The 24,507-nt window shown below is 33.9% G+C and overlaps 5 protein-coding genes across 8 annotated transcripts; 3 read left to right on the forward strand and 2 right to left on the reverse strand.

Annotated features, from left to right (window-relative positions):
• Positions 1–23: 23 nt before the first annotated feature.
• LOC124297474 (synergin gamma-like) lies at positions 24–2,873 on the forward strand. Its single transcript, XM_046748556.1, has 5 exons — positions 24–1,754; positions 1,847–2,010; positions 2,140–2,281; positions 2,392–2,534; positions 2,652–2,873. Exons 1-5 carry the CDS (start codon positions 467–469, stop codon positions 2,871–2,873), a joined length of 1,959 nt encoding a protein of 652 aa, XP_046604512.1. The 5' UTR covers positions 24–466.
• On the reverse strand, positions 2,588–5,015 carry LOC124297484 (transcription elongation factor SPT4). The gene is made up of 4 exons (XM_046748575.1): positions 4,683–5,015; positions 3,846–3,952; positions 3,683–3,738; positions 2,588–3,091 (listed from the first exon to the last, which is right to left on the reverse strand). Exons 1-4 carry the CDS (start codon positions 4,749–4,751, stop codon positions 2,973–2,975), a joined length of 351 nt encoding a protein of 116 aa, XP_046604531.1. The 5' UTR covers positions 4,752–5,015; the 3' UTR covers positions 2,588–2,972.
• A 698-nt stretch (positions 5,016–5,713) lies between these two features.
• On the forward strand, positions 5,714–6,797 carry LOC124297483 (protein mago nashi homolog). The gene has a single exon (XM_046748573.1). The coding sequence runs from the start codon at positions 5,864–5,866 to the stop codon at positions 6,302–6,304; it is 441 nt and encodes a 146-aa protein (XP_046604529.1). The 5' UTR covers positions 5,714–5,863; the 3' UTR covers positions 6,305–6,797.
• Positions 6,798–8,819: 2,022 nt separating this feature from the next.
• On the reverse strand, positions 8,820–14,218 carry LOC124297479 (lysophospholipase D GDPD1-like). The gene is made up of 7 exons (XM_046748567.1): positions 13,993–14,218; positions 13,815–13,857; positions 13,433–13,614; positions 13,142–13,362; positions 12,915–13,048; positions 12,581–12,698; positions 8,820–12,470 (listed from the first exon to the last, which is right to left on the reverse strand). Exons 1-7 carry the CDS (start codon positions 14,114–14,116, stop codon positions 12,348–12,350), a joined length of 945 nt encoding a protein of 314 aa, XP_046604523.1. The 5' UTR covers positions 14,117–14,218; the 3' UTR covers positions 8,820–12,347.
• Positions 14,219–14,605: 387 nt separating this feature from the next.
• Positions 14,606–22,617, forward strand: LOC124297475 (protein spinster). Of its 4 annotated transcripts, XR_006906619.1 has the most exons (11): positions 14,606–15,013; positions 15,620–15,816; positions 15,898–16,049; positions 16,266–16,469; positions 16,572–16,709; positions 16,942–17,203; positions 17,324–17,422; positions 17,584–17,794; positions 19,786–19,861; positions 20,699–20,792; positions 22,501–22,617. XR_006906619.1 is itself a non-coding variant. In XM_046748558.1 (10 exons), the coding sequence occupies exons 1-9, from the start codon at positions 14,818–14,820 to the stop codon at positions 20,749–20,751; spliced, it is 1,512 nt and encodes a 503-aa protein (XP_046604514.1). In that variant the 5' UTR covers positions 14,606–14,817; the 3' UTR covers positions 20,752–20,792; positions 22,501–22,617. The 4 variants fall into 4 exon arrangements, 3 of the variants coding, with proteins under 3 accessions (XP_046604514.1, XP_046604513.1, XP_046604515.1); XM_046748558.1 differs by lacking the exon at positions 19,786–19,861; XM_046748557.1 differs by lacking the exons at positions 19,786–19,861; positions 20,699–20,792 and having other exon boundaries at positions 14,607–15,013.
• The last annotated feature ends 1,890 nt before the right edge of the window (positions 22,618–24,507 follow it).

Below are 24,507 nucleotides of genomic sequence, written 5' to 3' on the forward strand. Positions count from 1 at the left end.
GTTTTACGGCTGCGTAAAGGTAGACGGTTTCGAGAAATGTTTTTACTGGTAGTGGGAGGACGCCAAAGCATTTTGAAAAGACAGTTGAAGTTGCCAATTACGTAATCGATGACTGAACGGAGTGACAGCTTGCAGCAGAAAAAAAAAGACGTCTGCAGAGAAATGATTGTGTTCAAAATTTTTTATTCACAATATTGAGAAAGGGTGGGAATAACGGTATGTGAAACAGTGTGTGACATGAGCATAATGTAATGATTAATTGATTAATGGTCTGTTTAGAATCTCGTAATACGTACGTGTATCGTTGGACTCGTAATTGTAATACGAAAAACATAAGTTGGAATTATTTGAATGATAAACAATGCGTCTACGACAGTCATATTTTGAATAACAAAGGGAGTATAATTATAGCAGTTGAATAGTCTGGCATATACCGAATAATAAACGACAATTATACCGTCTCAAAATGAACAGAAATCACGTCAACGTTGATAAAAAAATGTCCCAACTGCCAAGCTGGTTGTGGACAACCTCAAATTTGCTGCCGCCGATATATCGGCAAATCTGGGAAGATGTGAAGGAGAGTAAACCGGCCGTCTACGGAGGGTCGAGCGCAATAAACGAAGTCTTGGTTGACACGAACAAGGTGTTTCCACTCCTGCTCACTAGTCAATTACCGACCGAAGTTCTTGGATATATCTGGAGTCTCGCCAATCACAAGTATGCCGGACAATTGACTGAGCAAGAGCTGTACGTAGTTCTAGCCCTGGTGGCCATTGCTCAGGCTTCATATACCTTCAATAGTTTGGACGTCCTGCATCTGACGCCGTCACCACCGATACCAAATTTAAATATGTCACTGTTGGGTGGAAAGCAAGCAGTTCCAGCAAAGCTTGAGGCAAAATCTCAGTCTGAAAATATCTCATTTGACACGAATGATGAATTTTCAGACTTCCAAAGTGCTCCGGCTGTGAACAGCCAGTCGGTACCAAGCGTTCCTATGATCGACTCCAGGCAGGGATCCGCAATCGGAAGCCGGCTGGCCAACCATAATCTAGGGGTGAAGAAACCCATTGAAAAACCAAGGAAAGTTAACAACGGCAAGCCGCACGCCGGCGGTAGTCAGGCCAGAAATCCTGGCAGCAAAGAGCTACTGGGAAACGATCCTATAGCTGAACTTTTTCCAAAATGTCCAATAAAAACACAATCCAAAGTCGTCATACTCAAAGACACTGCCATACGGAGCAATGATCTACCCAAGGAGAGCGGAGTCGGCCCTAAAGAAAATGTGGTTCAGTTTGTGGATAGAGGGACTTCGTCTCTGGATAACAATAGTTTTTTAAATATGCAAGGAATTAGAGACAAAGTAACAACACCAAAGAAAGAGATTGAGGAAGGTCGACTAGACCTAATGAGCGTTCAGTCGACGGAGGACAAGTACAGCGCGCTGAGAGTATTAGTTGAAGAACCACAGTCGACTACAATTGCAACAACGCCAAGCATTGACGTTTTGCCAACGGATGATTTTGGGGACTTTGTATCCGCCGAGCAACCTGAAACGAAACACAATCCTGTGCCCTCGCAAGAGCCAATTGATTTTTTCTCAAATTTTGACTTCAAAGACTCTAATGCGGATTTTAGAACAGAAAATATGTTTGTTCAAGGAATTTCTAACTCATTTAGTAATCTCAGAATCGAGAATGCTACTGATCCTGCTGCAGTGAGCGAAAAATTCGATGGTATAAGTGAATCAGGTCAGTCAATGTATGAAGTTATACGAAGTTTCTTCATACCATTTCTTTTTTTTTTATCTGTTTAATCAATCATCTATTTTTTTTTACTATAGATAAAGTAGTCCAAAAAGAAGATAACATCTCAGTAAATAGCATAGAACTGGGTATTGGATCATTAGGCTGTTTACCCCGATCTGGCTCTGTTCCCAGCCTTGATTTAAAGTGTTTCTTAACAAACAGCCAAGACGATGATCATCAGGTGGAAAGCATGCATCAGGTTTGAAAAATGCATGTCTTTGTGATAAAAAATTACTTTTTACACTTCTGAGACTCGCTGACCAAATTCTTCATAAACTAAAGTTACATTTGTAAATATTCATTGACAGGTACTTTTATATTTTCACAGCTAATATATTGGGAATGGAAGCAGTACATGGAAGGCTGCATACTTCTGTTACAAGTCGCAGCAAACATATTTACCAGCATTACCTCGGAAGATGTTTTACACGAAGTTCTTGCTTCTGCCCAAGGCTACAATTTTCTCTGTAGTAAGTAATTTATTTTCTTATCAATACATATCCTCTACTTTTGTGTGTATTGATTAAAAATTTTGTAGTATAAAATATCTCATTTATTCTTGTCCAATTAACATTCTCAGATTTAGCTGAAGTAGCAGCTGTTTGCAGAAGAGTAAATTTCTCTCATAAAGAACTAGATATTAATATGATGGGATTCGACGATCTTCTAATGGATATTGACCGGACTTGGGCCGAGATGGAACCGTTTTATTCCAATATCCCGGTAATTTGTTAAAAATATGTTAATATATATAAAAACTCATTGTAACTTCAAGATCATTAACAAATCTTATTTATTAACTGTTGAAAGATAATTTTAATCTACATTGATTTTTTTCAGATCGTCACAGAATTGCCAGTCTGGCCTTTACATCATGGTGAGAATATCACTTGTTCTCTATGCTTAACAGTAGTAACAAGTGGTAGAGTTATTTACAATGAGAGCAGCTATCACGTGACCTGTGCTAATTTGTGGCTAAATTGCATAAGTAACAATCTTCCTGCTTTATCCTACCCTTTGTCTCAACTTTCTTCTACATCGTTGAATAATAGACAAGTATGATTTTTTTATTACAAAGATTTTATTGATCACACTCCATCACTCCATATTAATTTAAAAAAATAAAAATAAATAATGCCACTATAAAGTAAATAGATCTATCTATCGTTGACTTGTGTCACGTGGCCTGTACACGATCCCTCTACTCTTCATTTCCCTGATGACATTAGCTGGCAAACGTCCGGATACAGAAATCGCGTACACACCTTTGCAGAAACGGTCTGAAACATAAAATTTGAATCTCTTTATTGTACTTAAAAAACAGGTATATATTCCGTTACTGGTAGACTAGTTATTCCAATAAATCTACTTATAATTGTTTTATCTACGATAATAATCCTGATAACTACAATGCATCTCAATATTATTTAGTAACATGCTGAATAGTTTAACTACTGAACAGTTAGCGTCTGTACGCGAGGACTGTTCATTAAGAATCTAGGGTCTTTTAGAACCATAAGTGATTCATATCGTATCACCCTATGAATTCTCTAAAAAGATCTTCACATTTATGTTATTCTATCATATTTTATGAATTTTATCTATAGCATAGACAAATCATATACACACATGTATTTATTATTTATGCGATGAAACAATGAGACTAGTTCAATGGTACAACCAAAACTCTGTTTTGCCTCGAAAATCTAACAAATAAATAAACAATTGTTAATAAAAAATAATGAGAACTTCATTGCAGATTCTGAAGAAAAAACATTAAAATTGAATTGGTTCTCCCGGAACAAAGTGATCGTTATGTTGCTGTAGATGAGTAATCCTGTTAATTACTTGTAATTTTCATTTCTACTCACTTATTCTCTGCCATTTGCAGACCCAACTATCTTCAGGGCTCATTACTGCAATCATTCTGAAACCGTACAAAGAAAATATGTAAACGAGTCGAAAAAATTATATAGGGCTTAAAAATTAATATCAGCTAATTAAGACACTGAGAAAAATGAATATTGAACTTACCCATCAAAATTTGAGCTTGTGCAATCAAACACGTTATCCTTGTTGTTTTTCATGCGAAGAAATTCGTCACAGTTATCGCAGCCGTCAAATTCAAACTGATCGAACGTCTGTAATATTTCAAAGCAGAAATAAGTACTCAATGTGAGATGGATTATATAATTATTGAAATTTGCAGATTTGAAAAGGTAGAGGAGTCTTTCTCTGTAAGTTGGTGGTGAATTTGAACAGTCTCCTGTCAAGTTCATTTTTAAATTGCAACGAATGAAAAGACACCATTAGTTTTGTATTATAATATTGGTATTGATTTTGCCTATTAAATATATATAATATAGTACATTTTTGTAAATATTTTTATATTATATTTTAAATCGGCTACAAGGGACTGTTTTTGAACCCTTGGGATACTTTTTAAATCATATTAGGACAAAAACTAAATCAAATCAAAATATTATTATGAAGAAATATGCATTATACAATACACTTCCAACGTCTTATAGAAAAATCTCGGTACATTGCAACAAACGGCAAATATTTTGTCTTATAACTCTAAACCTGAATTCGGGCCACATCAGGAAACTGTTTTCCGAGGTGTTACAAAAATTGTAATAAATAAATTAATTGAAATTTGGTAGCGAAGTTATCAAATCCATAAAAATGACTGTTATATATTTCGAAAAATAACTTTGTTTAATGTTTACTTGAAAACTTTTTGCTATAAAAATGCCTGGGACAGCGAGTTGCCTACTTACAGAGAAAGACCCATTATATATAGACTAGATAGGATAGCTTTTACTGGGCTCAAAGTTTGGTTATGTTTGGAAGAGATGATAACATTACCTTAATCAGTGAACAGACTAAACATGCTCGCAATCCACGTAAATCTTTGGGTACAGTCTCCATTGACATGATTAATCTGCGGCTGCTTCTAACTTGTTGAACTAAATTAATCTCTTTTTAATAAATTAACTTCAGAACGCTCAATATGGACGCTGACAGGTCGTTCGAGAACGTCAACAAAGTACTGAACTGCACTGAACCAAATACTGAACTGCACTGAACCAAGTACTGAACTGCACTGAACGAAGTACTGAACTTGACTGAACGACACTGAACCAAACACTGAACTACATGTATATGACCTATATGATTGAACCGGGAACCTGTGCTTGCTATTCCAATGGTGCATTCCGAAACTAGGTGGCAGGGTTAGAGCATATACAGTAGGCAGTGCTAAAAACTCTCTAGGAAGACCATGATAGAGGGTATGTTCCGATATACACTGCGAGCACTGTAAGGTATGACGTCAATTTAGTATACTGCGAAGCCGTTCCTTTATAGTTAGCTATACTGGTTACTGTTTAAAACGGAACGCAGTACAGTATACTGTGATCGACATTTTTCGGCGTTACTTTCATTTCATACATAATATTTGTCTCACACTGCAATAGATAAAATTTCTTCAAATTTTCCATTTTTGTTTTTAACGGCCGGTATTTTTAAATGACAATATTCAATAATAATAATTATCAATAGTGGAAGCTGTTAAATTTCTGAACGCTGTTGATAACGTGATCAAAGCACTGAGAACACGTTACCTCGAAAACACCAGTGTTCACAGCAGAAAAATGGCGACAATTTATGACGTCATACATTTCCCTAGGATACTGCGACTATACTGTCAGTCTATAACGGAACGAATTTCTCCCCAGTAAGAGCACTGAACAGTGCTCGCGGTGTATATCGGAACATACCCAGAGTGAGTCGCTCACATTCGTCATTTTCACCCAATCCGAGAACCGTAATATCCTGCTGGACGTTCTTTGGATCAAATTTCCAATCTACCTAACCATCGCCCATCTAAAATTTCTATCCTCTGAGGCTGATCGTGTCATTCCAGCATTGCAAAGGAGCGGTTAGCGTCGGACACTGGTTTTGTGGAGTTGATCGATCACGTACTTGTTGTGAAGCAATTTGCGGTTATATTACATTGCAAAGTAAGTCAGTGAGGAAAGAAGAAGATGTCGACAGATTTCTATATACGCTACTACGTAGGCCACAAAGGTAAATTCGGCCACGAATTTCTTGAGTTCGAATTCAGGCCAGACGGAAAATTGAGGTACGCCAACAATTCGAACTACAAAAACGACACGATGATCCGCAAGGAAGCGTACGTTCACAACTGCGTTATGGAAGAACTGAAGAGGATAATACAGGATTCGGAAATAATGCAAGAGGATGATTCTCTATGGCCGCAACCGGACAGAGTCGGTCGACAAGAATTGGAAATTGTCATCGGAGACGAACACATTTCATTCACAACATCTAAAACTGGTTCGCTACTAGACGTCAATCAATCCAGGGATCCGGAAGGACTACGATGCTTCTATTACCTCGTCCAGGACCTCAAGTGCCTCGTGTTTTCGCTCATCGGTCTCCACTTCAAAATAAAACCGATATAAACGGTTGCCATCATCGTATATCCCCCCCCTTTCCCCCGCCAGTCTCGATGGTTATGTGTACGAGTAATACAAATAAAATGAAAACAATGTATTTATTATTCTGTTGATAACTTCATGTTTGTTTTCATCTATAAATCTACACTTAGTCTTTCGTACAGCAATTCCATCACTATAAAAAATACATCCTTAAATCGTGCTTGAGATCCAGCTTAAGTTTATTGCTAAGTTAGGTTATGTTGGATATTGCATATCATTTTTCTCGCATATAAATATTGACCGTCAGAGCAAAAGATTATTGTGTATCAGTTGGGGTGCTTGAAAGCTTCATGCGACAGTTAAACGTGATTTTATTTTTATAAATTTTGTTCAGATGAAATAGTGATTCCATTTAAAACATTGGAATGGAATTAATTATCGAGTCGCGCACATACATTTAAATAAAGATAATTGGGCAGGAATATATCCGAGAATTGAATAAAAGAATTTCAAATTATATGTTCTTATTTCTAATATGTACTTTTCTTCCCTTCGTTAGTCTCACAACGACTTTATACATTGATGTGTTGATGCACAGGACTGATGTTTGCAGCCCGGAATTTAGAACACAACTATCTCTCTCACACCGGCCCCCACTTCGTCGCGTGCGGTCTAGTCTGTATAGCGTTCGTGGCGTAAGGCATGTAAGGTGGTGTTCACGGTCCACGGAGTCACTCTGTGACAGTCCGTGAATGACTGTGTTTTCACGTGTTTGAGTTCATCTGAAATTTCCCGGGTTTAGTCAAATTGTGGAAGGTACGCAAATCACCCATATCGATTGTACATTACGCTTATTGTTCAAATATCTCACGCTAAACGATTGCACGCAGTATGTAATTTGCTGATATTTTTGCTATTTTATAATAGAAAGTGAAAGTCTTCGAATGCCTCATTTTTCAATTGGTTTTGAGCCTTACCGTCTTCCATCTTTTTTGGCGGGATGACCAAACCATTGAATCAAACACTTGGCTATATAGGCATATTTTGGCGAGGCACTGGTATAGATACCAAAATGAACCAAAGTGTACTTACGTGAAACTCAAAATTGTTCTGGCATACCTTGGTTGCTACAGCAGTGGCTCGCAAAAACATGCCTCATAGTAATTTCAAAAGACCCAGTGCACTACAGTTGAAAGCATGCTTCACCACATTTGTGCATCTCAATTTAATCTTATTCTTGTATGTTGGCTAATCCAATAATCCAATAAGCGAGAAATATCTACCATAACTGTTAAAAATATATCGTGAAATTATTTTTTTTGTTAATATATGGTTTTTCAATGCCCAGATTCGTCATGAACGATCGTGTCGCTACGGATGCAGTACACGAGAGGTTTAGATCACCTGAAGTACAGTGTCTAATCTGCAACGAGCGCTTTCCATTCAATAAGTTGAAGAAACATTATACCCAGAAGTTTCACGCATCTAAAGATTCCTGTGTGTATTGCAAACAACCCACATACAAATATATGATGTCTGATCGAAGAGAGCTGGTGTGGCATGAATGCTCTTAGATTATTTATTTATTCCCCGGCAAATATTTTATCTACCATATATGTAATATATTATCTAAACTAATACTTGTTGCACTACAAAATTGGGGATCCCAAAGGCGTAGATGCGCAACTGGTTAATTCATTCCGTAAATCCAGATTTTGCCAAGCAACATAGGTTTACAGATCCTATGTTTTGTAAAATACAAATACTTTACCATCGGAAAGATTATGAGAAGGACGTAGGGCTATCTGAAGAACTTGTAATGGAGCGACGCTCGATAGAGGACGCAGTCAAGAGTTCAATTTACTTATATTCGATTCAACTCTATTCGATAAAAATAAGATAAAAAGCAATCTCAAAGTAAAGGTTACTGCATGAATGGGCTTCGTATTGAAAGAATTAAGACAATCTAACGTGAGAATAATTGTAGTGTCATGACATTCTTTCAATATGCTACAAACGTAAATATTCAATACAAAATTATTGTTAAATCTTTGGTTCTTAGCAGTAAATAACTTGCATTCACTCATGTGGTATCTGTAAGTTAAGACAAGAGGTGATCGACTGTTACAAAATAATTAATATTTCATTCTTACTCGTGTTTAATCACAATGAATATTGGTTGTGTAAATAATTCGTCTTTAAATTACTATTCATACCACATTGTGTGACTGAAACTAAATTTCAACCAGTGATGCAGATATTAACGCTAATATGAAAGTGATCACAGACCTGAAATGATATTTAATTTTTTCCCAAGTGTAATCGACACTCAAATAAAAGAAATATTTTCTGAATTTAATATTTCTAAGGTACACCTATTATGCTCAATTTACAAAGTATAATATGAAAAAGCTGTTGGCAGAAAATAACTAAATGATACAAAGGTCAGATGTAAAAGTATGACAAGTTTTGCAAAGGGTAAAAAAAAACTTAAACTAGTAGTTTATTAGTACTTGGAATTTTTATTTTTCATAAATAGTTGCAGTAGGTATGTTTATGTATCGTTCATTATCCAAACAACATTGGAGCCGAAGCATAGTTGTACATTTTTTATACCTATACTCAAGCAGTTGACAATGCAGTTACTCGGTCTAATGTCTATTGGTCCCAGTATCAGTTTATCTCATGGATAAAATGCAAACGGTTTGGTTCTAATGAATAAATGTATTTCAAAATTTATCTTTCCACACAAATTGTACATATTACATACGTTGTCACTGACTCATCAAAAATCGAGCGTCGAAACAGAGTTCGTAGCATATATTAATCATTGAATATGAGTAACAAAAATATTCAGATTGTTGAAGGATCCGTATTGAGTATTTGACAAGATCAAATTTCAACCGGATACTTAAATGAGAAATTTGTACTTGAATAGCAATAAAATGAATAATTACTTTTATATCATTTTCGGTCCAAGGCAGATAAATCTTCCCATACCGTAAATATTCCATACCATATTCGCAAATATTCAATTACCTTTATTTTACTAAAAAGCAAGATGCTGTTACTAGAAAAATGTTTATCGAATATTTTGCTTTTTGTTCATACAGAAAAGCCTCTATTACCTTCATTACTCTGTGATCATTAAAAATTACTAATACAATTAGGTAAGCTTGATGAACTAACACCTAGAAATTTGTAAGAATAACACTGAATATTAATTTATAAAAGAATGCAATAGGAAATCTTTGGCCAAAATAAATGCTATCACATTTGTCACAATTATATTCGACTTTAAGTCGCTACAAGTAGGATTAGAAATAACGTTAGTTGAAAGTAGTTTTAAGGACAATTATTCATTGTGTAAATTTGCACAATACCACAAATAAAAATGTTTACACGTTACTTACAATTACAGTAAATGTAATTCATAATACCCACATTTCATCGAATACATTTGCTTAGCGAAAAAGTTTAAATACTTAAATATTCAATCCACTAAGCAGACGCAAGTATTTAATGCAATGCAAGCTGAAAATAAGATAACAACTGGGCCCTTAAGCTTATCGGAAATCACAGTTTGTCACAAAAGTACAGTAGTAAAATTTAATAAACTAGGGAATAAGTAACAGCAAAGAGCAATACTCTCAATAGCAAAGAAATAATACTTGCAAATGCACTTTTAGTATGTAACACAAAAATAACTCACGTTTCCAAAAGCTTATTGTAAGAAAATCTATGCATTTCCAATTTTCAAGTCACAGTCAAATATTGAAATTTGACTGATATACAGACATTTGGAAACCTGATTTTGGCGTTAATTACGCGTATGTAATTTTTGAAAAGAATTATAAATTTATACGTACAGGGGCAACTTTTTAATTACAATAATTTGTTTTTTTTTTCCAACAATTTTGTATTTTTAGGAAAATTTTGTCCAAGACAATTCGTACAATCGATACTACACCAAGAAAGTTGAAGATAAAAAGAAGGATGACTGACACCATGTACGTATTTTGAATAAATCGTGATGCTTATTTAGAACAAAAAAATAATACTTAGGTTTTAAGTATGCTATAACAAATAAATTTATCGAATACGAATAATAATTCATAATTTTTAACCCTAGGAAATAAGTAATAGCACAAAACAACAAAACATCACTTATTCTCATGCTATATTTACAACATCTTTTCCGCTATTATGCCTATATCTTGTAGCGGCTTTCTTACAACCTGAATCTAGGTAAAGTAACTAAAGCTTATGGCACTCATTTTCAAAGACCTAGAAAATTTGGCTCAAACAATGCTGTCTCAGTATACGTGTAGCTTGGTAAATTCTGTGTTTGACAAACAATAATTAAGGCACCGCTTAACTGTTATTGGTATATATATATATATATAATACTTTGTGTAATACATTCTTCTTCCGTTCCTTCAAATGGTTAACGGGATCCGTTTGAATTTTAACGACCACTTTTGTAATATGTACCAGTGATCTTACAAACAAAGAATTTGTGTTGGTAAACAATCTCCGATACAGAGACACGTATTTATAATATTCGATCGATATTCAAACCATTTGTTACTACATTCTAACAATTCCGAAGACAATGAATACCCAAATGATTTAACTAGAAGTTCCTCGCGTCTGAAATGGTCCGGTTAAAATATGAATTTGAAAACTCAGTTTGGCGATGCCTCAAGCAATTGACTAAGAACTACCCTACCCTATAAAGCTTATGATAGATATAGATACAATTTTTCTTTGACTATTTTCTGTTTGGCAACGTAATCGAAGCAAATTTATCACCGCGAATAAAATCTATTCTATGATATTAATCGCAAACAGCCCTTTCCTTTGCATTTCCATAATTTATCCGAATTTATATATTATAACGATTATAAGTCTACAGCTTAGCATATAAAATTTGCAACTTTATCGTCGCAGACCAGTACGTTTGTGTATATAATTTTTTTTACGAACAGTAACAGCCTTAGATTTGACTATATGGCTCTTTTAAAGTAAAATAGTATGGTATCACTGTACAGTACTGTGGCAGCAATTTTAAATAGTTATTTACAGCAGCAGCTTTATAGTTTACAATTATCGTCAGACTTGACTGTGTAAAAGAAAAATATTTTAACTATCCTTCACTTACTCTCTGTAGTGTGTAGTAAATTACTTTCAAGTATATTTCAACAGGGATTTATCAGTCTCGGCGATGAAAGCTTATTTGTCATAATTACGATATTCATTTTGACAAACAATGAAAGTGTATTGATAAAATGCCTTCAAATTATAAACTTCGTAGAAAGGTTGATCTTTAATGAACAGCGTGTCTGTCTTTGAGTAATAATTGCGTCATAGATGAAAGTGGAAAACGTACTGAGTTAGTAGAGTATGCTTAAAGATGACTTGCACCTTTTTTCTAAATACATCTAAATAAATATGAATTTTTCAAACTATAACATTTTTTCACGATCTTGTGATGAAGTTAAGTAAACCAATTAAATAGAAAAAAAAAACGTAATCTTCGTCTGTTATTGTGATCTTAGGTAACGATTCTGAACTCAATAATCTGAATGGCTAAGATTAAAACCAGGTGAAATCTTAGCAAACCTTACAAATGCTTTATGCGTATACAAAAAAAGTGTGTCTGGTATTCCGTACTTCGATAATGTTAATACACGTATGTTTGATTTTTATTCAGCTCTTTAGATTGAGTGTAATGTAATTCAAACTTGTATGAGCTCGCAGATCTTTTCTTTTTAGTAATTAGCAATAGAATTTAAAATGGACTAGATTCAAGCGTGCAATTCAGCAAGAGCAATCTTAAACGTGTCTTAAACGTAAAAATTATTAATTCGTCAATGATTAAAAAGAGATTACTTTTTGCGAAAAATTTGCCGAAAATTTTGACGTACGTATCGACACGTTGAGTAGCAGAGTTGATTTTAGACCAATAAATTTAACTTTGTCGTAGCAGAAAATACTGGGTAAAAATGACTTTGTTCCAAACTATACCTAACAAATGTGGTGTGAACAATCCTATTAAATTATCTTAGAACGCACCATTTTGTAGAAATAATTTTAGTTTTGTGGGATAATCCGTCATCACTCCTGTGGCACCAAGTTCAAATGCTTCTTTGAACTCATCTTCCTTATTCAATACCCAAAAGTATACCTAGCAAATGAAAATTGATTAGGCACATGGGTACGAAAATTATGGCTTTAATGAATGTACATTAAAACACGTGTAGTTCAAAACGGTAAGGAATTATTCTCAATACTTACATGTATTCCACGTGCTTGCAGATGATTAAACAAACATGGCCTCATGAGTAATAAGTTTATAGAGCGAACAACTAGTTTCTCCAATGGAAGAAATGTTGGAATTGGACCACCTTTGCGCCTGAATTACAAGAAAATTATGGCTCTCTAAGTTACATTGGAAAATTAATATAAACCCAAATTTTTTTCACTATAATACTTGAATAAACAATCGTTTTAGATAAATTTTACTATGTGAAACGGAATTTTCGAAATTTTTTTTCAGAAGTTTGTTTGAAAAGTGAAAAATGCAGTGTTCTTTTTTTTTTTAAACAAGTTTTACAAGCGATGTAGTTACCTCAGATAGATAGACGGTAGAAATATTTCCAAATGAGTCTCTTTCAAAGGCACAAATGGTAACAGACCAGTGTACATAAGGAATATGAGTAAAGTAACACGCTGCATAGAGAACAGCAAGTTCACATTTGGATTCTGCGGATGGAAAAAGAAAATTCGAGGTGCTAATTAAGATTCTATACAAATATTAATAATGATCAGTAGGAGTTAAAGTTCGACATCGCGTACCGCTTTGTAACATTTTTTAGTTATCTCGTCACTGAAGTTTCCCCACACAGTATATTCCTCGCGATTATACTCTTTGATGAGATCTGACACCCTGGCGATGAGGCGATCGTCATTGACTTTGATGTCAATGTTGATAGGCAAGTTGGGAAATGTATCGAATACTTCCTTCAACAGGGCAAATCTTCGCTCCTCCTCTTTCTCAGATCCCACAAATTCCATATCTGTTAAACTTTACTTTTCAAATGGATTTTAACAAAATATACGACAGAGGGAACAGCGAGATTCAAATACCTGGGTCAAAGTCAATAGGGAGATTCCTTTTCAGTAATGGCAAATCTTTGTAATCCAAATCCGATATATTCATATTCCTACCAGTGCTGCGCAATAGATTATGGTCATGCGAAACCACTACTTGTCCATCTCTTGTCAGATGACAATCCAACTCAAGCATTTCTGTTCCAATTGCGACAGCCCTGAAATTGAAACCTCATTAAAATACAGTGTAGACTGAATCAAACTGATTAGATATAATTTCGCTATTTGTGCGAGTACATAATTAACATTTTTGGAAATAATTTTATGTGCATAACCGAATGGTGTGCAAATGTGAAAAGTAAATAAACTGATAAGTAATGTACGAGAAAATGAAACAAAGGAAAAATAAACTTCATACCGTTTGAATGCACACATTGTATTTTCGTAGCTTTCGCCAGCACCTGAAAGACAATTATCGAATATATTAGCCGGATTAATTAAAAGCTCATGATATTTAGTAGGCGTTATGAATTTTTGTAACAGGTGAAACAGAAAATCTGCATAACATCAATATTTAATAAGAATTATGCGCTTACCACCCCTGTGACTGATGTGATGACACATGAATTTCACCTTTTTTTTCTTGTGTATCAACGTTGGGTATTTGAATAAAATCATCGATGTCAATACGTAGCCGCCGATCAAAGCGTAAAAGAACATTTTATTTATTTTTATCGTTACAGAGAACGATGACTGATCAAGTACAAAGGCATAAAGTGACAGGTAGAACTATGGTAGGCAACGCATTATGTAGCAGACGATAAATTAATATTATTATTATGTTTGCACAGAAATATTGATACCAACTATGTAAATGATTAACAAGATTTAAATGGAACTAGATATGAAAATATGGTGAAAATGACTAAAATAGCCCTATAATCTCGTTGGCACTCGCCGCGAATATTCCAACAATTTGGGCACGTTAATTTGCGTTAAGCGAAATCAACAAAGCGAAATCAGATTCTGCAAACGATAACAAACAATTACAAAAGTTTTTCATCTAAGTTATAGTAATATTGTCTTTAAAGGTTGTGAAAATCGTCAAATTTAAAAGTTCAATGGGTTGGCCCAACTGGCACCTGTAGTTCAACGCGTTAGTGGTTGGTGGCGCTAGCGCCGACTGTAATCAGTCATCTGTTTTCCGCGTCCCCACCACATTCCGCAGTCTGCTCTATGGTTCGCTGAGAGGTATGGTGTGATGTGTGGAAACAGTTATGATAGGGCATGACAGAGTACGGTTATGTTAACTCGGGTTAGCCGCGGGATGTGATTTCAGCATAAATGAGGTATTAATTAAGTGTGAAAAATACACCGATTGCGTCGATGACTAAGACCGGTTGATCTATATAAAGTGAATTATGGAAACGACAACGAGGATCCCTCCGAATTTGTCTCATCAGCATCTAATGGGTGAAGAGCATCAAAATCCCTTAGGTGGACAACCGAAGCGGATTACCCCGGTGGAAAGGGTTGTCACATTACGCGAATGGTTAACCGTACTTGTATTATGCTTCGTTAATCTGATCAACTACATGGACAGATTTACTATCGCAGGTACGTGCCTAAACATCATGCCTGCGCAGTTGCGCACTTTTGTCTGTAAGTATGTACATACGTATACGAGATTCTCACGATTACAAATTAAATTAATATCTCACGAGATAGCCGATCATTTTTCATAACCAATCAGCCGGCTCTGCTCGTTGACGCGTCATATCGAATCATCTTTCATAGACATTCTTCTTTCAATTAACTTAACGGACAATTTGTCTGAAGCTGCATACCTACCATAATTTATTCATATCATCAATTCAAGTTTCGTTCTTCGTCTCATGTTCTATGACATCTGACATTTTTATCCAATTTGATACCTGGGCTCGTTGGCATTGCAAATTTCTTTTTTCAACTGTGGGATTCAAGTCGATTATTGAGTAAAGGACTTGAAATTTTTTTACAGCTTTCTGAAGCTGTTCACTTTTTGCAGAAGTTACAGCCGTTTATTCCACTTGCAAAGAGACCGTTTTAACCAAGATGTTGATCAAAATGTTTGGTTTATACCTCCCAATTCCTTGCATAATCATGACGAGTCATTATTGGTCACTTGTAAAGTAAGAGGTCAAATTCGTGATAATAAGGAGTTATTTCCCAAATTTCCCACAGGAATTTTGACAGACATTCAAAAGAATTACAACATAGGAGATGACTTGGGCGGCTTGCTTCAAACAGCCTTTATAGTAAGCTATATGATCTTTGCACCTTTATTTGGATACCTTGGAGATCGGTACAATAGAAAATTCATCATGAGTTTTGGAGTCTTTCTTTGGTGCCTTACAACCTTTATTGGCTCTTACATGCAGGTAACTGGGGACTACTAAATATTCGTAGTTTTTTTATATTCATCCCCATGATTATTATCAGATGAAGATTTTTCATTTCAGAGTTTCGAATGGTTTTTGGTATTTCGAATGTTCGTTGGTATTGGCGAGGCTAGTTACTCGACCATAGCCCCTACCATCATAAGCGACTTGTTCGTCAAAGACGTTCGATCAAAGATGCTAGCCCTGTTCTACTTTGCCATACCGGTTGGAAGGTGCGTCCTTGGCCTCCTTACTGATACAGAAAATACTTCAACGACCGTCGATCTTTCCTTAGTAAAATTAGAAAATAATATAAAAAATTGTGCATCATCAAACAGCATGAACAATAATTAATTTATCGTAAAACCACTTTCTGGGATAAGGTCTTCAACAGGATCTACTTTGTCTCCATAGCCTATCGATAAAATAATTCAGCTGTTATGTTCTAGTGGCTTAGGGTACATAACGGGGAGCAAGACTGCAGAATTTGCTGGTTCCTGGCACTGGGGGCTACGCGTTACCCCAGTATTAGGTATACTGGCAGTATTTCTGATTCTATTAGTGGTACAGGATCCTGTTAGAGGCGAAAGAGAAGGAGGGAGTCATATTCACAGCACTTCATGGACAGACGATATCAAATCCCTGTGTAGAAAGTAAGACTGAATAATTTTCAATTCATTTTCTTAATCGTGTCAACGAAAATGTTTATTCTCATAAAAAATAGAGGTATTCCTGTAATGAAAATTTATTTTTAGTCCTAGCTTCATGCTATCCACCGCAGGATTCACCTGCGTCTCGTTTGTCGCTGGAGCATTGGCATGGTGGGGACCTTCGTTTATTCACTTGGCCCTCACACTCCAGCCTAATGGAGGAAAAGAAATTACCTTATCCGAGTGAGTTTTCTTACTACCTTTCAAAATTGTATCAAAGTCGTGTTTCTGGCAGTTAGAAAACTTGTATTTAAATTTCGAACATTGTTTAAACGCAGCCAGTATTATGTATGAATACTACTGTTTGGGTCAAATAATCATTTATACTTTTTACTTATATTTGAATACTTCTCATTCCTTTTGACGCTGTAACCTTTTTTTTATGATACATGACTTATTTTCTTCTCTTTTACAGCGTTTCATACAAATTCGGAATCATAGCTATGATTGCGGGGATTATTGGAGTCCCGCTAGGATCAATTATGGCACAACGATTAAGGGTGAAATGGCGAAACGCGGATCCACTGATTTGTGCTGTTGGCTTACTTATTAGCACGCCTTTTCTTTTCTTCGGAATCATTACTGCCAGTACAAATTCAATTCTTTGTTATACCCTCATATTTTTTGGACAGCTCGCATTGAATCTTAACTGGTCAATTGTAGCTGATATGTTACTGGTAAGAAATTTTCATCGAAACATCAATAATTATCCTAATTTCAAAGTCAGGAGTATTATTTTGTGTCAGCACGTGAGACTTGTGTTAACTTTCTATGCTTTTTTTTTTTTATGTTCACAGTATGTCGTCCTACCGACAAGAAGGTCAACTGCAGAAGCTTTTCAAATTTTAATAGCACACATGTTAGGAGATGCGGGAAGTCCATATATTATTGGATTAGTAAGTATAAGAAATAATATGAATATCTTCTCTTGAGAAGTAACCCATTTGCAAATGACAGACCTCTGTAGATCGAGAATAAACAAGATGACACAATTGCACCGATTTAAAATCATATCATTTCTCAATGTAAACATATTGTAATAATTTATCGCTTGTAGGTATCTCAGGCATTGAAAAAGGCACTGAGCCCAACGACCCTCGTAATCGGCGATGAAGATAAAAATGAATATGACGCAGTGACTAAATTTCGTAGTCTACAATATGCGCTCTTCATAACAACATTTATCGAAATAATTGGTGGCCTTTTCTTCTTTTTCACGGCTCTGTACATACAGAAGGACAAGGCTGTAGTCGATCTTTCAATCGCAGGTAAGTGATGACTCAATCTTATTTCTGATCTTATTAATCGATATACAGTTATTAATATCTGACATGATAACTCGAGTGGCAGAAAAAACGGTATATACTTGTTCCTATTAATTTTCATACAAATACTCCAAGTAAACATAGAAATTGAATTTCAGTCAAATTCTCTTTTCTGTTAGTATATGTGTTCTACGACTATGCAGTTATGAGTCTTATACCTGATTGGAATAAAATATAATACTTTAAAACTCTCGCCTTTACTATATGAATAGCGTCACTATCGTGCTAAATATAAACTTGGCATTTACTAACGCTGCCTATAAGCATAATGCAAAATACTTTGCACACATATCTTGAGCAATTCGTTCTATATGATTAATGTTACAATATTATATTAGTCAAGTATGGTAAAATATATCTTTTTTATGAAGCTTTTGTAACATTTGCCTTATTGCTTCGAGTGAGCATTGTGTCTTAAATACGAGATTGTCAAAGTTGAATTTCTACAAAATGAAACCCAAGTAAAATATTTTTAATGATGGTTAGTTGAGTGTATGACAATAAGCTCAATTTATAAGTATCATTTATCAGTGCAAAGCTGAAATAATAAAACAATGTCATTAATATATCTCACACATGACGGCAGACCCATGTTTGATGTACAAATAGTGTACCTAATATAGAAAAAAGATCAATTATCGAATGAAAAAAAATTAATTTAACAATAGTAGAACTTGGTATTTCTTCTTTTTTTTCTTTTTTTTTTCAATTACAAAGTATCGAACATAAAATATCCTTTGGTTGTGTTTTTTCTGGGTGCGTATTGTTGTGAAGGAAATTGAAAACGAGAACATTCCTACTATCTGTAACTGCATACTGTGTAATTTGTGATCATCTGAACAAGTTGGAATATGAAATAATTATTTTTAACTTAAAAATCATCGTTTATCAACTAGAGTAAAACAAAGGAAATTACTCTCGGAGACGAACATGCAGTAACAGTGTTATCCGTGTATTCCCTGAATAAGTAACGAACGGGATTTTAGTGCATTATCATTTATTGTTTTGCACAGTACACGGGCTGGTTTCAAGTTTGCAGTTATCACAATCTCATACCGCTGTTTAACCAAGGTAGAGTTACAATGTATCATTTGGATTCTATACTTAATATACCCTAGTTAGTTTTAAACTTTTCAACTGTCTCAGTTCCATTATTCAGTTGGCGCTCAATTTATTTTATTTTACATGACAATATTACCCGGTTCTATTTTATTTGCCTGCTTAATTATACTTGATGTCATTTTTTCATTATACTGTAAATTTCCACGTATGTGCTGTAAACCATAACGTCCTGTAATGCAGATATTTTATTTTATTCGTACATTAGGAGCAATAGAGTTGAATCACACTTCCACCACGCGCTTCTACTAAATGGTGCATTCATTATTATATCCATTACTAAACCTGGCTTAATTGATATGTAAAAAGCTGCACCTGAGTTTATAAAATAGCCAGATATCCTGCTACTGAAGTCAAGCTGAAAAATACTGCTATATTTTTTATTATTTAGTTTCTTGTGTATTCTTGCAACAGCGATGTTGATAGTTTTTAATTGTTATTTTATGTTCCAGCATTCTAGATATTTTTTATTACTTATTCTTTTCGACGTTATTAAAAAATTATTTCAGAAATACAATGATTATCAACAAAATTAATCTCAGAGTTTGACGTTTCTTCAATAATATTCTTTGTTATATTTATACCTAGGTGGCAGATTTTCATAACGTCTGATCGCTTGAATTCCAGATTAACGTGTCGTTTCTTCTCCAATAATGCAATGTATAATGCTAATTATTATAGGAATTTCTTAAAATAATCTCATTATTTCACTTTTTGATTAATTTATTGAATTCTATTAATTTTTCATAATCTTCCTCCTGAATATCAGCATTTTTGTCTTTCTGTATGCTTTGCATGTCTTTAATGTCTTACAGGTCTGATTTGGTGATTAATAGACAAGATGAATGTAAGAACAGAATTTAATTCTTGCTTGACGCCGAGAACTCAAAGGTCAGTTATTGAAAAACTACTAGTCAATTCTAATCATGGTTAAAACAACATTCATCCAACATTGAACTAACGATGATATAATTCATCTTGTCTATTTAATCACTTATATTTCCTAATCAGTGTTTTAACACTGTACTCGTTAAGGCTCTTAGAATGTGAACAATTAATGAAAAAGAAGAACGAAAATTTAAGCCGACAATGAACATAATATTTACTTTCACATAAAAAGTTTTAATGATTTAATAACGGAGCCTTGACAGATATAATGTATCAGCTTGTTTGTTACGCTTATGACTTTTTTGATTGAAAGAATAACGATGTTTACACCGGGGCTTGTTGTATGGACTTTGGCAGCTTTAAACAGTATCTGTAAATGGTATATATAAATCGCAGCAAAGTTTATTACAAGTAGATACTACTGGGTTTTAATTTCAGTGCAACAAATTATCATTCGTTATATTATACTACATGTATAAAATTTTTTAATTTTTTCATCTTACGGCTTCCATGTTAGTTTGAAAAATATTTACCAATCAGATTTATCTAACTTCGTGAATAAAATTGATCACAGATAATTTCTCGACTTATTTTGAATCAAAATTAGCTTGGCAGGACTTGAATTGTACCAGACGTCAAGACAAATTTTGCAACAATAAATTAATGAGTTTAACGTTCTAATTTTACAAGTAAATTGATCCTTTTTTATTTTGTTGTGCTGTTAAAGTGAATACATGAATAAATTAAAAAAAAGAAAAAGAAACCGCTTCAATACAATTTTCTAATATGGTTAAAAATGCATGTAACATTTTATATAACATACAAACATCTTTCTTACAGAAAAATGTCTAGACACTAAGAATAATGGGCAGTCAGAATCAACGCGTTTATAGATCATCAGAGGGCTGCCACCTGATAGTGTGCTGTATATCTGGTATATAATTTATTTTCATGATTTCATATAACGCCTTATTAAGTGTTGATGTGGCAATCAATTTAAAATTAAGTCTACTTTTGTATCGAATTTCAAAATGATTTAGATTATAAGGAAATGTTCATTCCTGTCTCTGTAATGATACTTCTTTTTTCATCTCTCTATCTTCAAACGATAATGATTTATTATAAAGTATTTGCGACATTGTCAAGATGAAGGTTCTACTTTTGTCGTTAATAGAATATTCTTTTCTAATCATTAAATTGATTACCCATTGCACATCCACTCGACATCATTTTTACGCTTATTTTGTTTGGTTTCTGTAAGTGTTTTTTTTTTTTTTTTCCCCATATGGTGTAGTTTCATGTGACTTTTGAGTTGTATGATCCTCGGTCAGTTGTCACGCGCACACTTGCACTAACTTTAAAAATTTACATCAACATATAATTACTTATTCAGGTCAGCAGTTCTGTACTATTTTAACTAGACAAAATTTTAACTACTGAGAACACGGGGTAGCATGGTGAAATATATTTGTTTAGTTGTTTTTTATCCAATAAATCTGGGCTATACATATATCTAAGGTATAGGCTTACAAATTTTGAAGCGTTAAATGGCTGCAGGTTTGAGTGTTTTTGGGCATGCAATTACATATGTTTATTTTGTTTGTCAAAAGTGTCTGTCTCCTAAGGTCGCCAGATAGGTCGTTCTGTCTTATGTCCTTAAGTTTTTTTTACAAACGTAGTATTTGTTGTTGTTATAAATGAAATCTACCGTCACCGAACATTTACTTTATTTTTGTAAGATATTTTTAAAACCAAAGTCTGGATGTTATATAAATGTAAACAAAACAATTTGTTTGACTCATGAATGTGTACAATATAATCGTATCATTGTCTCGTAGAAAAGACTGAAGTATATATTTGATAATTAATTAAACATAGAATTCAAATCAATTTCATTTATCATACCTAGTATTTTTTTCTTTCTTTTTTTTTCCATCCCGGTTGGCATGATTTTACATTGTGCAGAGTCTCATTCGTTATTTTACTTTACTTTTGTCAATTGTCTTTTGTTATTCAATAAGGTGCTCTATTTTTGCGAACCGTCAGTTGTGCTTTTTGTGCATGCTGCATCCCCACTAATGATTCATAACGTAAATTACTACGGGAATATTCATGTTTCACGGGACTATTTCATTATTTTCACGAAACAATAGATATGTAGTGCTTTTATAATTAACAGAATTATGGTTTTGCAATGTATCATTTCTTAAGTCGTAGTCACTGAGATAATTTATTGTCCTATCAGCCAGTGAACTTCAACGTGCAAATCAACCCCTCCGCAATGTTTGAAAATAATATTATAACGTCAACCGTATTTTTTCCATCGTTTCTCTACTTCAATATACTTCATTTCCAATTTTCTTCAGATGGTTGAACAGAAGAAATGGTATGCTCATATATGACAGAGATCATTATCGTATTTGTTGACTGATATTTATTAGGAAGAACACATTCCTCGTCGTTCGAAAAGATAACAATCAACTCGAACTATTGATAGAAAATGTTCTTGAGGTTTTTTCAATAAAGAAAACAATAGTATTTCATAAATCACATCATTTGAAAAACGGTATAACTATTGAATTACTCAATAACTTTCATTTCCACAGTATAGGAAATATTAATTAATCCACGTTCTGTTGCAGATGAAACAGTTTCAGAAACATTGCAATACTACGATGACGAGCTTCCAAATAGCACAACAAATTGAATGGAAAAACAGTGATTAAGAATTTCGGTTCTGTACTAACGAAGTTTTTTTTCAAAAAACTAGCCTCTGTTTTGTTATAGAATTTTGTACAGGCTGGACTCGCCTTGAGGAGAAATGGAACCCAAAAAATGTTCGAGATACGTATGTTGAATGAACGGATCTTTGAGTATTGAATTGATATAGTATTTTTGTAATTTCTAGCGGGTAACATTTACAAGGTATTAGTGGCTTCCTCTGTTGTTTATACATCACTAATCTTACGATGCGATTATATTTAGCTGTAAAATTTGGAGGGGGTGTTAGAAAGAGACTTAAAAAAAAAGATAACGATAGACTTACTTAAACCATGATCTTTTCTCAGGTAGAGTAAAACGAAGAAAAAAAATTCATGCGAATCATGTGAAAGTATACTTTCACTGAACTCACTATTTATCATTATCGAATAAAACAATCAACTTTAATTTATTTGTGCAAAGTTGTAATTATTCTGAGATTTAAACAATATATTAATATTAGGCAATGGCATTTAATTTTTAAGTGGTAATTGTCATGAAATTGGTTTAGCGTTTGCAGTAAACCAGGTAAAATTCACATTGATGTTTTGCCTAAAATGATCGATTAAAAATTTATAAATGTGCGTTATCTGTGTACATGTCAAAATTAAGTTTAGGATAATTGAATTAAATTTAAAATTCTTTTACTGTTTCTTAGCAAATACGTGAAATGCATATTTATTTGCTTCAGTACAACTGCGTTGCGCAAATAATATCAGCGGACGGTAGATCAAACATGTAACGATATCATGTCTAGTCTACTGTATGAGTTTCTAGTATAGTGAGAATAGATATCAAGTACGAAGGTACAAATTTAATGCAGATGAGGAAATTTTTTAGATACAACAATGTATACTTATTGTTAGTTCCGCAAGTTATCTGTTAGTTAACGACATCACAAAGTTAGAAGTAAATTATAATTGCTCGATACGCAAAATAGACAAAAGTTAAAAAAACAAAGTAAAGAGATTTTCAGGAAAGACAATTAGGTATACGTGTATCTAGATGCAATACAAGACTGGATATTTGTTATAAGTTTGAAGGAATATGCAACTTTGATACATTACCAAATTTTAGGAATATTAAATTCCGATTAAAGATGAAGAACAAAAATCATTGTATTAAATGGTAAGTGTTGTAAGGAGAGTTGGTATTTCAAACGAGTTTTGCAAATGCATCTCTACCTGTTTGGAGTTTGCAAAAAAGTACTAGCAGATTGTATCTTTAAGCCATTCAAAGCGTAACTACTGTACTTCATCTTGCCATTATTTAACATACTGTACATACAGACATAATTGAAACATTACTGCATGATTTTAGGATCTTCTAAAAATACTTTGCGCCATGTTTTTTTTTTGCAGCATATAGGTAGATTCCTAGTCTGAGGATTGTTCGAAGGTTCTGTCTATTTATTTAATCATCAATACTTACATCACTGTTGTTTTTTAATGTATATTAAGGCTGGATGCTTTCTTAATTTTTGGTATAATTTACCAAAAACCTAAAACATATCGTGTATTTTTCAATAATATTTTTTTTCATTCTACGAATGAATATTTATTCTTGTCAGATCCTATGATCAAATGAATTTTTCTTGTTTATTGTACTTTTGCCGTATTTGTATATTTGCCACAAACATCCTTTTGTTTCCTGTATTTTTAAAGTTTCGCCTCACATTTCTAAATATTGTTTAAACTCTAGCCATATGTTCGGCTGCTATAATACTGGAGTTTCCATGTATGTATAATAAGGTTCTGTCACAATTGGCAGATAGGCATTAATGTATATTTGAAGTATTATCGTGCAACTGCGCTCATGGCATCACCACATGAATTGTACAGCAAAACATAATACCCTAATTACATGCGAAATATGAAATAAGAAACTGC

This window comes from Neodiprion virginianus, chromosome 2 (assembly GCF_021901495.1).
Source record: "Neodiprion virginianus isolate iyNeoVirg1 chromosome 2, iyNeoVirg1.1, whole genome shotgun sequence".
Classification (NCBI taxonomy): Eukaryota; Metazoa; Arthropoda; class Insecta; order Hymenoptera; family Diprionidae; genus Neodiprion; species Neodiprion virginianus.